Source organism: Poecilia reticulata, chromosome 14, assembly GCF_904066995.2.
Source record: "Poecilia reticulata chromosome 14, P_reticulata-male-v2, whole genome shotgun sequence".
Taxonomy (NCBI): domain Eukaryota; kingdom Metazoa; phylum Chordata; class Actinopteri; order Cyprinodontiformes; family Poeciliidae; genus Poecilia; species Poecilia reticulata.
Window position 1 is genome coordinate 15,919,529 of NC_088843.1, and position 13,832 is coordinate 15,933,360.

Sequence of the window (13,832 nt, forward strand, 5' to 3'; positions counted from 1 at the left end):
CATCAGTGTGACCTATATGGGTAGTTTGGAGCCAAATCACATCTTTTACAAAGGAAGCCCTGAGCAAGGACGTATGGGTCGGTGATTGCTGGATGGAGGGACCCTGGGGGTCTTTTAAGGCGTCGCACGCAATGCAACAGTTAAACCCCGTGCCTTTCTCAGTCTTTACATATGTGACCTGTGGCACAATCGCTGCTAACTATAGTGAGTGGCAGAAGAGCTTTAAATCCTAATTCTTACCAACCCTTTACATGGATCAGTTTGGAAGAATTAACAGAGGCATTGCTTGCAAATTAAAAACATTTTATTTTATTCACAAGAATGAAGAAGTCTAATACAGTGAACTAACTTTAAGCTACTGCAAGCACACGCCTTACAATCCTGCCAACAACGCCACAATTTGAGGCAGTGCCTTCTAAATCTAGTTGGGTCTACTCATACGAAGATGCATCCATATATTCATTAATCAGTGGGATTCTTTACAAATAGTCCGTCTTCGCTGGGGGTCTCAGCATGATTAAGTTAAGGAGTGGCTGTTTCACAGAAAGCCAGCCGCCTGTGCTGCATCACGCCTCTCACTGCAATCAGCAGTGATGGAGTGACGGATGCTCTGACAGATTGTTTTTCTTCCCCCCCTCCCCTCTTTTCCTCTCAACACACACCTCCACTCCCCCGGTGACATGCCCCCATGGCTTGTGCTCATACTTTGTTATTCCCTGAGAGCGGAGAGGTCTCCTTATTAGTGCATGAACCTGACACTCCTCGCATGTCTAATCCCAGTAAATCAACAGGAGAGGCAGCAAAGGCCGGGCGCGTCATGACACCACCTGGTTCAGCTGCAGAAACTTCCTGCGTATTCAGGGTGATCTGACCTGCTAATGCACCGCTGGCTGCTTGAATTACACAAAACCGGATTGAAAGGAATCAACAGCTCGTCGGATTGCAGCAACAAGGATGAGATTTTTTTCTTTTTTTCCCCCCTCCATCACAACGTGCTGGATCTCATTGGCAAGTGCACTTCAAACAGCAAAAGTGCTTATGATTAAATGGTACGCAAGCAAATCTTTTTCTTTTTTTTTCCCTTTCGGTCAGGGTGTAGTGGGTTCTTCTTCCTGAAGGCCAAAGTTAATGCTGTTACAGAAAGAACTCGGATACACTCCCACGTGAAGTGGCCATGTGAGGAAAGCCCAAAGGGAGGAAAAAAAAAAAAAGAGCCTTGAATGAATCTGAGAGGCAGAGAGTGGGAGAAAGGCAGATGTAGGGAAAGTTCAAACATTACTGATCCTCAAATATCCTTTTTGGTTTCTGGTTCAAATGGAATTTGGCTGTAAGTGTCTGCTAAAAGCTCCATTTTTGTTGCCCCCCCCTCCTCCGTCGCCGCCGAGCTTTTAGAGCTAGATGATGACAGATTGTGAGCTACCTGATATCCTTCATCATTCTCCCCCAGTGGAGGTGTTTGTTCCAACCCGAGCAAGTCCTCAAGGACTAACAAACAGCCGGCGGGTTTTGATGGACTACAGGGAGACATCTGCTCCGCCTGCTTTCGCCGTGCGTGTTTGGAACACCGTGTTACAGTAATCAATCAATATGCAAGCCTCGTCTTTTCGGCCTGTTGATTAACCTTACAGGCCTCACGGTTATAAAGTCATTATGTCGACTTGTCGTTGTGGATTGGTTTTTGAGGAGCTGCAGAGACTGGGTATGACAGCAGGCATGGCAGAGTGCTCAATATAACCTCCACAACATTGTCACAAATGCGCTCGGAGCGCCCTCGGGGATAAGCTCTGTTCTGTGCGCTCCGGGGAGCCAGGGGGAAGGAAAACGTCTGCATGGTGCAATCTGATTTGCGGTTACGGGGCACAGCAGCCCTCGCCAAACGATCAACAGAATATCATCCCCGGCCCCCAAAAAAGATCCCGCGAGCGCCGTCATCCATTTAAACTGCAAGTTGCTCATGTCAGCAGATGTGTTTCTGCATTGTGATGAGCTCTTATGGGATTGCCGTCGGAGGTTTTTTCGCCTCTAAATGTCCTACCTGCTGTTGACAGGTGGTTCCAGAGCTGAGGGGCCCCCCCCAGGTGTCCTCTGGGAGTTACAGAGAATTTGCTGCAAAATTATGCACATCAGCTTGTTTCCTCCCTAATTTCTCAACGGAGACAATATATAGCTGTCAAACATCTGAGCAGAAATAATAAAAAATCCCGGGCGTGGAATGCATGATGTATCGGCACTAACGTCAGAATCGGCTGGGCCGATATTAACAACAGATATTTATTTCCATCTCGTTGCCATTTGTTTCTGGAGGAGGTTGGTCAAGTGACAGTGATAGTCGAGCTGCAGGATCATGGGGAGTTTAACTGAAACAGAAAGGCAGTGATGAAATCAGCGGCTTCTTTTCAAGAAGTCGAAAGGATAGTAAAATAATACATACAATATCAGTAAATATCGGTTATCGACTATAACTATCTCAATAATTTCAGGTGATAGATTAAGAGATTCAAAGTGGTTTTAAAGGGATTGTCAAGTTTGCTTTGAGACTGCTGTAACTGTGGTTTTACAAAGTAGTTAAATGCAAATGAATATCCAACTTTGCCAATTATTTTCTATGAATATATGTTGGTCTTTCCAAAGAAATATCTCAAAGGTGACGAAATGTGAAAAAGGAGCACATAAGCATTCTTATGTTTTTGAAAAATATTTATATTTTTTAATTGATTTGCTTTCTTGTCATTTTGAAACTAATGGTGTTGTAAGCACATTGAAGACGTTGTTTATACATGTAAAAAGCTGACTAAGATTTCTATAGGTAAAACTAAGCATGGATAAGCCCCAAATCCATGCTGGTTAAAGAAAGGCTGGAAGAAAGGTTGAGGTTAAAGGGGGAGCAAAAGGTGAAAGTCTAAAATATATCTTCCCTTGACCCTCATGAGAAATTTTAAAAAGAAAAAAGAGAAAAACAATCTTGGAGCAAAGAGAGTTCCCTTAAGCCAAGAGTCAATATTGCATGTCACAGAGAAAATGCTGCAGGGACGTCTTCCAGGCTTGAATACCTCTCTATCTCTGATAGGGTGGTAGAAGTAACTACAGAGGAATTGAAGTTCCTGTTGACAGCAGACAATGTGTTCCTGGATAGGTAAATATGAATGAACGTCTGCGCCGGACATTAGCCAGATAACTGTGAGTAATGTTTACCTAAAAGCCAAACGAGCAATGTCTTCCTTGACCACAATCATAATCATATTGCTTTATTAAAATGACTAGAGATGTTCATCATTCTTCCAGTATGCATGTATGCTTACATGTATCAATTTATAGCATTACGTTTCTTCTTTGATAATTAAGAAAATTGCACTTAATTAGTATTGTGTCAGTTATGGTTCTAATAATCATATCAGTTTATTTATGTTCTTCCTTTGGCATGGACTTAAGCATGTATGTCATGGACATTTTAACAACAAACTAACATTTTGAATGAACAGCTCTTTTTCTAGTGTTACATGCATCAATGTAACACTAGAAAAAGCGTCAATACTAGCTGTCATATTTAGCTAGAATTACTACAGTCCACGTTTCTTTCGACACTCCTGGTGCATGCCATTAACCTGCGGTTATTAACTGAAAACATGGTTGACAGCAACGCCTCTCAGTCAGCACTAAGGTGCTGCAGTTAACATGGTGGTCGTTAGGGGGCGGTGTAGCCTTCACGCAGACGTCATACGGACGATCTCCAAAGCGGAAACTGCTTGTCGTTGACTGAAGCAACATGGTGTCACCCTTGAGGCAATGTGAATGTAAACAAGCGTCTAATCTCTGTCACAGTATTTAGTGTTTTATAGTCTGAAGTAGGAACGTTTCGTGTTTAGGAGCATCATGGCTCTCCGGGTGTTCGGCCGTCTGCTCAGAGATGGAGCCGTCATCTCCACGCGGCTGATCGGGTCTGCTCGGCAGGAAAGTGCGTCATGCCTCCTCGCTGCGGGTCAGTGCTAACATTAAGGTTTCCGCTGCTCCTCTATCTGACGCTGTTTAAGCAGGGAGACAAATCTGAGTATTAGAGCAAGCCCACCAGCTGGAATAATGTGACATTTAGATAAATAAAAGTACTCTGAGGTTTTTTACGTCGAGTGGAATTCTAACACTGTTAGTACCCCAGTAATTATATAGGCTAAATATAATTATTAGGGTAATTATATTACTTCTGCTGTTTTAAAAATAGACACTATAATTAAAGATAGTCACAAAATGTGACTATCATGACTATTGCTCAACTAAACAAAGCTATTTCATTTTAATTTAATCTTATTTTGACCCCAAATGAGCTATTTCCATGTGCAATTAGGGTATTTTTTTAAAAGAATGGATTCATTGTGATTCATTTCAAGTGCTTATATATTTATTCTTTTATTTTTTTTTCTAAATTAAGAAAACAATTTATTTGTTGTGAAATAAGATGATTTTCTTAATAATAATAATAATAATAATAATAAAATTACTGCAAATTTTCAAAAACAGTGTTTTTCAATTTCTGTTAAACTCAAATCCCCCCCCCCAAAAAAAACACAACATAAATTAGAAAAATTAAGATAAAGTATAACAATAAAACAACAATATTAAACTGAGATAAATGCCTTCATGTCACAGAACCAGTAAAAAGATAAATGCTCTAAAGTGAAAAAATAAGCATAAAAGGTATGTCATAAATGTTAAAAATAAAAAAATAAAAACAAAAGACATATTGGACCAAACTAGAATTTAAAGACATGAAAATACATTTAAAGGGAAATTAAAAACAAAACAAAACTACATGCTATTAGACAAAGTTTAGAAAGCTTTTCAACTTTAAAATCCAGACAGATCCAAACCTTTGTCACCGCAATTAAACAGAGATTAAGAAAACTATCTTCGTTGTTTTTGCTCATTGGATTGCAGCTAAATAATTTTTAAAATGTAAATGTAAAATTTCTCAACTGTCCATTAGAGTTTTGCAGTTCTACAGGTAAGAAATGAACTACCTGTGCTCTTTCTGTAACTGATGCTGAATGAGTTTGTGAGATAGTGAGGAGGACATATGTGAAGACCATGGCAGTGAGACAACGGTGCGGTATGAGTGGCAGATTGCACAATATACATGATCAGTCTTCTTTAAATGGTCAAAGCTAATCCTAACTTTGGGCCAGATATAATAACTGAACTCTAGTGTGGGTCAGTTACACTAAGAAACATGGAAAGTAGCAACTGAAACCCCAAGTGTGCTGAAATGTGGTATTTCTTGTATTGTTGTTATTGTAAGCAAACATTGAGTTCCTTCATCTACATGCTTCCCTGTAGGATATGGGGGAGTTTTGTAACTAAGCATATTTAGAGGGTTGATGTGACGGAAGAGAATGTCATGGATTAAGATGAAATGGAGGAAGGGGAATCAGAAGACTAATTTTTTTATGCAAAAAACAAAAAAAAAGCTGCACAAGACATTGATAACGTCACGCAGCTCCTAAGATCTGCTTCATTAGAATATGAAGTTTTTGATGAATTTTCGGAGGGGCCTTTTTTACAAGGACCCTGTGAATAAATCCCAATAATGTTCCAAATCATTCAGCATCCAGGAAGCACAATCAGTCATCTTGCTCTGGCGCGGGCATCAAAGTCACAGAGATGTTGATGTCTTAACAGGAAGCGCTGCCGCCCGCAGCCGAGGCGGGAGGCACGGATTCATCTTCACTCCTGCTTGTTTTATTACATCTGAAGCATTTCTCGGCGGAGTGATGAAAGGCACAGCAGCGGAGACGGACGACGGCGTTTATCACCTCCCAGCCTCAGTTCCTCCAGACAGCAGTAAGCAGGCCATTGCCTCGGAGATTTACCGGTCCGACTGTGCAGGCCTGGCGTTATTTTCAAAAAGTGCTGATGATGTCGTCCTGTCACCAATTTGACATGCCGTTGTTTTTCCACTCTAATCATCTTCCCGTGCGCCGTGCCTTTAAAGGTGAACAGGTATCCTTGTTGCACAGACATCCTGACCAGCCTCCCGACTCAAAGGTGCTGAAGGTGGCTATAATCGGAGCGCCAAACGCCGGGAAGTCCACGCTGTCCAACCAGCTCCTCGGCAGAAAGGTCTTCATCTGTCTTTGAAACCTGCATTAGCTGTTGTTTCATCTTACTGTAGAGGAGGCGATGCTCACAAGTCATCTTTTATCGTTGCTTAAAGGTGTTTGCTGTATCCAAGAAAGTTCACACAACGAGGTCACGTTCTCTGGGCGTCCTAACAGAGGACAACACACAGATTGTAAGAGCTTCACCAGAGATTGAAGCAGGGGTGTCTTGATACAGCTTGATGATACCGATATCGGATCTTTGAGTATTGGCCGATACCAATATCGACCCGATACAATATGAGCATGAATCATTCGAACCTTTATTACTTATTTTGTATTGTGGAATTTTAAAAAAGGCTCGATCAAACAGATCAATAGTCAACGACAATAAATATGAGAACAACTTATTATTTACCAACCTGTCTGCGCACGTGAAATACTGGAGCGAGTGTACTTTGGGCATGCTTATATCCCAGATGCTGGCCAATATAATCTGATACACAATTCTTTTGGCTCTTATTGGACCAATATCTGATATCAATATTGTATCAGGACACCCCTAGATTTAAGCAAATTGTGCAGCTCTAGAGAAAAGACCTGGATCAGTCAGTTTTGTGCTCATTTTGCAGATTTTGCTGGACACCCCTGGCCTCACCACACCATTTAAGGCTAAAAGGTGCACTTTGTGTTCACTTATTTGTTGCTACTAAACGTCTCTAGTCTGTCTGAGGTTGTAACGGATCCTCTGCTTTCACAGACACCAGCTGGAGAAATCCTTGCTCGTGGATCCCTGGAACACCGTCAAAGAAGCTGACCTGAGTATGAGATGTTTACGTCTAGATCTGAGCTGCGGTTGTGGTTTGAACGTTTCTGAAAAGCGTACAAATCGAACTGTTGTCGATTTCCAGTGGTTGTCATGGTGGATGTGTCAGACAGATGGATGTGCTCCGCGCTGGACTTCGAAGTGTTGAAATGTCTGGCCGAGCATCCGCACATCCCAGCAATCCTGGTGCTCAACAAGGTATCCATGTCTCATACTGTCCTCACATTGTAATGCTGCCACCGACACGATGTTCTACTTTTTGTATCATGTGACTGAAAAACGTATCACAATATAAGGGTTTCATATCAGTCGATATCGATAATTATTGATTCGTTTTTTTGTTTTAAATATCTGAAATTTCTGCTAAACTAATGGCGTAACCGTTCCTGTTTTAGTCAGTTTTCACTCTACTTGGGTTTTTTTAAGCAGTTATGAGAAACTATGGTAAAACATACAAATTTTAATGTGGAAGTCATTCAATAGGCTGTTGCTAGGTAACCGAAGAGCGAGTCGGTTAGTTGATCTTTCTTCTGCCTACATCCCCCAGAATGCTTTGTGGTTCTGGATCGGAGTTCAGTGAAATTATTGAATATTTTATCTGACATATTATCCATTGATAGTGATCACATGTCTATTGCAACATGCACATTTTTATTTATTTATTCTTCAGCACTGGTTGTTTAAATTTTGAAATTATTTTTCCATCTCTTGTCCCTGGGAAATTTGTAATTTTTCAGCTAAAAACAAAGAAAAGTTATACAAAACAAGGCTAAAATGACTTAACTACCCAAACGAATATAAATATCCCACAAAAGCATTAAAGTTTGTGGTTTAACAAAATATGGAAAAGTCAAAGGGAGTGTTGACCTTGTGCTTCAAATTATGAAAGGAAATGTATTATTATCCATCAAAATCTAAAAGAAGCACTTCCTACTATCACCACTCTAACTCTGCTTTATGAGCGACGGTAAAAGATCAATCTATTCTGTCTTTGTCAGTCTGCCATGCTGTCCATTCTAACTTCTCAAATCCAGTTTGTGGCTCTTGGCTTCAAGCCTTTTGGCTCCAGCAGCTCTGCTGTGGTTCCTCTCTCCTCCATTTTCAATCTACATCATACAGAACAGCCAACTTTTTCTTGAACATAACCCAAAACTGTAAGAAAAAAAAAAAAAAAAGCTTGTGCTTCCACGTGCACTTTAAGAAAAGTCTTTCATAATGTTTTAAGGTGGACCTGTTTAAGGCCAAGAGCAGGCTGCTGGACATCACGGCTCAGCTGACGTGTGGCGTGGTGAATGGACAGAGGGTGCGGGTCAGGCCCGTCATCAAGCCTCCGTGGGCTAAAAAGGAACCCGAGAGGAGTTCCGAGTTACCTCCCGACGAGGACACAGCAACGCTGGAGGGCGGCGAAACGCCAAACTCTGTGCTGAGCAAAGAGAAACTGAAGCAGCTGAGGAGTCAGCAGGGCTGGCCTCACTTTAAGGACGTCTTCATGCTGTCGTCTGTGGACAGAGAGGATGTGGAGACTCTGAAGGTGAGCAGAAACACCAGACAGGGATGCATGGGGTGTTTGAAACTCGTTACACTCACCGCGCTAACTCTTCTGGTAATGTGGAACAAAATAAAGAAAAATGTACGTTAAGGTAATAACATAAAGTTCCTAAAGTACGAAGTATTTGGCTCCTCTTCTAGAATTAAACTACATAACAAAAGTGGTGTAAAGCATAATTAATGCTGTAAATATTAGAAGAGTATAAGTACATAAATATGATCATTTACATTAACCTTCTATACTAATATAGTTTTTGGAGTCAGCAGCAGAAAAATTACATTACCTGCAGTGCCCTGCAAAAGTATTCATATCTATCTGCCATGATGCATTTTGGTGGATGATAAATTGTCATAGCAATTATTGCGATAAGTGATACTATTGTTGTTTTGAGGCCATTTTTACATAAATTGATAATGGCATAATAAATCAAGTTTGCCCTCATAAAGAGCAATACATTTACCTAACCCGTAATAAACAGGGTAAGTTTTGAAACATTGAAAACCATTCCTGCTCCGTCTTCCTCTTCATAAATATCTTTCGGTTTGTGCCGGTTCGCCGCGTAAAATCTCAATAAATACATCGAAGTTTGTGGTTGTCGCACGTTCAGATGTGAAAACAACTGCACACGGCCGTCAGTTATGAATGCATTTTAACACATTGTTTGTTCTTGCAGAGCTACTTCCTGGTTGAAGCCAAGCCCGGACCCTGGAAGTACCACAGCGAGGTTCTGACTGACCAGAGTCCAGAGGACGTCTGCACCAACATCATCAGGGAGAAGCTGCTGGAGTATCTGCCACAGGAAGTGCCCTACTCCGTGACCCAGGTGAGGAGACCAGTCACAGCATCGCGGCCTGTTCAGAGCACAAGTTTCATCTTGGGCTGAACCTTATGATTATTTTAGTAGCTGATTAATCTGTCAATTATTCTAAAGATTAATTGATTAATAGAAATATTGGTGCATTCTGCAGATTTTTTACTTAACCATTTTAGGCACTTTTTAAAAAATCTTTTTGCTAAAGCTAAACAAATGTTTCTAACATCAACATGTGAAAAGCTCAGCCTTTCTGCTTTACTTACGCCCATACAGTACAAGGCTGGTCTTTGTTTATTTTTTTTATCTATTAACCAATCAATAATTGGGCAGCAAAAGATGCTTGATAGGATTTTTTTTAACAGAATTTGAACCAAGTGGAGCTAAAACTGCACTTGAGGACTTCTGGGTAGAGCGTATTTTACAAACAAAGAATTAATCTTAAATGCAAAATGTATATATTATTTGTTCAGTTTTGACTTAATTGCTGCTCTGAATATGTAGTTCTTGTAGGAATTGGCCTTTGTTTTAGTCTGGATACTCCAGTTAATTAATCGATTACTAAATTATTTGACAATTATTCAAATAATTGATTAATCATGATTAATCCAATTAATCGTTTCAGTTCTAGTTCATAAATGGAGGTCATTTTCTTCATGTCAGCGTAAATTACGCTGCCGTTTCTTCTTGTGTTTTGGAATTTTAGTTTTAAAATCTGATTTGTTGTGCTTGTTGCCTCTGGTGTATTTTAATTCATCCATCCATCCATTTTCTTGCACCCTTGTCCCTCAGTGGGGTCAGGGGGGGCGGTGCTGGTGCCTATCTCCAGCTAACGTACTGGGCGAGAGGCGGGGTACACCCTGGACAGGTCGCCAGTCTGTCGCAGGGCAACACAGAGACACACAGGACACACAACCATGCAAACACACTCACACCTTAGGGGCAATTTGGAGAGACCAATTAACCTGACAGTCATGTTATTGGACTGTGGGAGGAAACCGGAGTACCTGGGGAAAACCCAAGGACCGGGGCCAGGAATCGAACACAGGACACACAACCATGTATCGAACCCAGAACCTTCTTGCTGCAAGGCAACAGCTCTACCAACTGCGCCACTGAGCAGCCCTATTTTAATTCATTTTAAAGAATTTTAATATATAAAAGCAACACGTATGAAACTAGAACTATATTTACGGCCTCTGATCTCCATTCAGAGCTCTTTTTTTAAAACTCCCCAGCTGTTTATTTGACGGGGCATTTAGTTTTGTTAGTAGGTGCAGACAGTTTCTACTCTTAAAATCTGTCTCTGTTTTCAGTCTATTGAACTCTGGCAGGATGGAGAAAACGGGGAGCTGGATATTACCGTGAAACTGTACACCAAGAAAGAATCTCACATGGTAAGTGCTGCAGCGTTTCCATCCGTCTGGTTGTAAGGCGTCTGGCAGCTTCACGTCCCTGCATGTCCGCTTGGTGGTTGGACATTAACGTCCTGTGTGTTTACCTGCAGTTTAGCCTGTGTATACACACTGCATCATTTAGCTGCGGCAGCTGTCCAGCAGCTTAACCCAGAAACGTCTCCGCGGAGACAAACGTGCACGTCCCAGTCGGTGTAAACGCTCGGAGACTTTGGCTTTCCTCAAGCTCTTCATCCGGTGACATCACGAGGTCAAAATGTGCAGCTGGACGCTGTTTACAGACAAGCATCACATAAGTATGCTGATGTAAACATTTATCTGCGTGTAATCTTTAGGAGAGGCCTCCCAGAGTCATCCTGGTTGACTGTGAATGTGACGTTTTGTTTAGGATGATTAATTTTATGCTCCGTTTTGTTTTATTTTAGGATAGAAAAGTTAAATTGTTAGTCTGAAACGTATATTCTGTTTGTGCAGCATTCATTGAATCATGGACATTTGACTGAATTTGGCTTTTTTTTCAACCAAGAAATGTACCTAGACAATCCTTTAATATCAAAGTAAAAACTGATTTCTACAAAACAGTGACAATCGAACAGAAATATGTATCACAAAATAAGTGATTGCGTAAATATTTACCCCCTTTGAAGCGACTGACCTAATTCAACAGAGGGCCAGCCAAATGGTGCTGAGATTCTCACAATGAGTGGAGTGGGGCTCAGTGACTGGGTGGCAAGTGATTGCAGTAGAAATACAGCTGGGAGGTCCTTTCAGTACTCCTGGATATCACTTATTTTATGTTACTTTTTTTTTTTTTTTACTTGTCATTATTTTGTAAAAATCAGTTTTCAATTAGATAAAAACTGATTTCTGCTGTGTAAAAAAAAAAAAAAGCCACATTTTGTTGATTGCGATTGATTTGTAAAAGAGCTAAAAAGAGTAAAACACCTTTTTACAGGCAATGTTTACACATATATTCCCCATTTACCCCTATCTTAAACTTCTTTTCTTTTTTTATCTCATAAATATTTAATCCACCTTTTTGGACTCTGCATATTAGATGAGAAAAAACGTTTGTAGATGCATCTGTGCTGCTGAATGTTTCAAGGCCACTGCCCTCACAAGGAGCGGTACTTAGAAGAACTCGGTTTTCCAGTTTGGGTGAGGAAAGCAAATTGGAGATCTGCAAACCGATGACTGACAAACAGCCTCTGAATAATGTTTGACATCAAGTTATATTTTCTGGTCATTTCATTGAATGGACACAGCGAAATATAGTTTATATGCAGTGTAATTGTTTGTAGTTTCCAACAGGAAAGCAGGTAGTCTTCTAAAACATATCACAAGGTTGGGTCTTGATCATCTGGAGCTCCAGGTCGTCTCTCATGCTTTAGATCAGTTAGTTTTAAAGTATATCCAGGTTTTAAAAAGTCACGGCTTTTCAACCATAACTTGAAAAAGGGCTGAAATGATTAATCGACTTAATCGTGATGAATCGATTATTGAAATCATCAAATAATCTAGTAATTGATTCAACGTTAGCTGGGATATACAGACTCAAAAACATGCCATTCACACACAATCAGAAGAGTAATTAGGCTAAATATATACAAAAATTATATACATTTTGCATTTAAGATGAAAAACAACTTCAGTCTGTAAATATGTTATATTCAGAAACCCTCAGTTTTACCTTCACCTAATTCAAATTTTGAACAAAAAATATCATCTATTAAGCACATTTTGCCATCCAGATAATAATCTAAATTTAAGTACTTATTTTTTTATGTATTTCTAATATTGCATAAAATATTCTTAAGTGGTTAAATGAAAAATCTGCAAAATATCCCAATTTTTTTTATTGATTAATCGTCAGAATAATCTATTACTGAAATACTTGTCCGCTACAGCGTTTGTTACATTCATGCAGTGGAGGTTAAAGATATGGAACAAAATACCAATAATAATATGTTATGGATCACATGCGTGATAATCAAGCCATACCAATTTATCACAATACACTAAATTGTACTGTAAATAAACCAACATAAAAGGATTTATTGTTTATTTTTGCTAAAGTGTTCTGCACGTTTTTATACATTATGCTTTTTTCTGAAGCTTTTTCTATTTTAAATCCATTTCAGTTCTTTATTTGTCTTCTAACCTGTGTTCCAATAGTTTTTTCTCAGATTTGTTTTTATTTTTAATCATTTAATATTCGGCTCTTCGGTCAAAAATGTATTGTTTTTATCAATAAATCGATCAAGTCGAGACAGAATGAAACCTGTTGCGTCGCTTCTCGTGTCTGCAGTCCATGGTGATCGGCACGGCGGGCAAGATGGTGGCGCGGATCGCCCGGGAGGCGGGGGACGACCTCAGCCGGGTCTACCTGAGGGACGTCAGGCTGAAGATCTCTGCTAAGATTAAGAAGTGAAGAAGACCCAGAGCTCCTGGAACATTTCTGCCTGCTCTGTTGTGACTCCTTTTTTCTCTGCCAAAGACAGAACCGGAGCTAAAGAGGTTATGGCCTCATCATGAGTCTGACATGGAGCCGGGAGGCAGCAATATGCTCCATCTCCAGTCCCAGAACCGCCATGGACCTGGCTCCCGTCTCACAAAAAGACGTTTTACTCCTCCTTTGTATTATTTCGGGAACCCACTGTGTCTTCGTTTAACCCGTTTGCAGGGATATGTAGCTGTATTTAGAAGTGAGGGTGGGGTGTCCGAACTTTACTCAGACAACAGACGAATCGAAATGTTGCAGCAGAATAAAACCCAGCTGAAGTGTCGGCGTGTTTTTAAGCTCCGGTACCTTTGTGGTAGCAAACATGACACGGCGGCTCATCAAATGGATGTTTTGACACGACTTTGACAGCTCCTTCATGGCTGAGCGGGTTTGGCAGGCTGTGAAAAGGCCGACGTTTTTATCTTTGGCTCTCAGGGCTTTTTCTTCCCTCGGCGGGCACAAACGCTGCGCTGTAGATAAACCGAAGGCGAGAGCTGCACCGTCATGTTCACTCACATGTCCCTGATGTACCGTCCAGCCCAGTTCCCTCCACTCCCTTCATCACTTTAGCCGTCTCTGCTGCCCTTTGAAGTGTAGCCATCCATCTCTGCGACCATCACTTTCCCTCTTTTTCTTCTTCTC

The 13,832-nt window shown here is 40.7% G+C and overlaps 1 protein-coding gene across 1 annotated transcript; it reads left to right on the forward strand.

The window, feature by feature from the left end:
- Positions 1-3,728: 3,728 nt before the first annotated feature.
- Positions 3,729-13,473, forward strand: eral1 (Era-like 12S mitochondrial rRNA chaperone 1). Its single transcript, XM_008428084.3, has 11 exons — positions 3,729-3,976; positions 5,668-5,829; positions 5,981-6,108; positions 6,203-6,280; positions 6,719-6,765; positions 6,847-6,908; positions 6,998-7,110; positions 8,138-8,443; positions 9,135-9,284; positions 10,589-10,669; positions 12,996-13,473. The coding sequence occupies exons 1-11, from the start codon at positions 3,871-3,873 to the stop codon at positions 13,116-13,118; spliced, it is 1,356 nt and encodes a 451-aa protein (XP_008426306.2). The 5' UTR covers positions 3,729-3,870; the 3' UTR covers positions 13,119-13,473.
- The last annotated feature ends 359 nt before the right edge of the window (positions 13,474-13,832 follow it).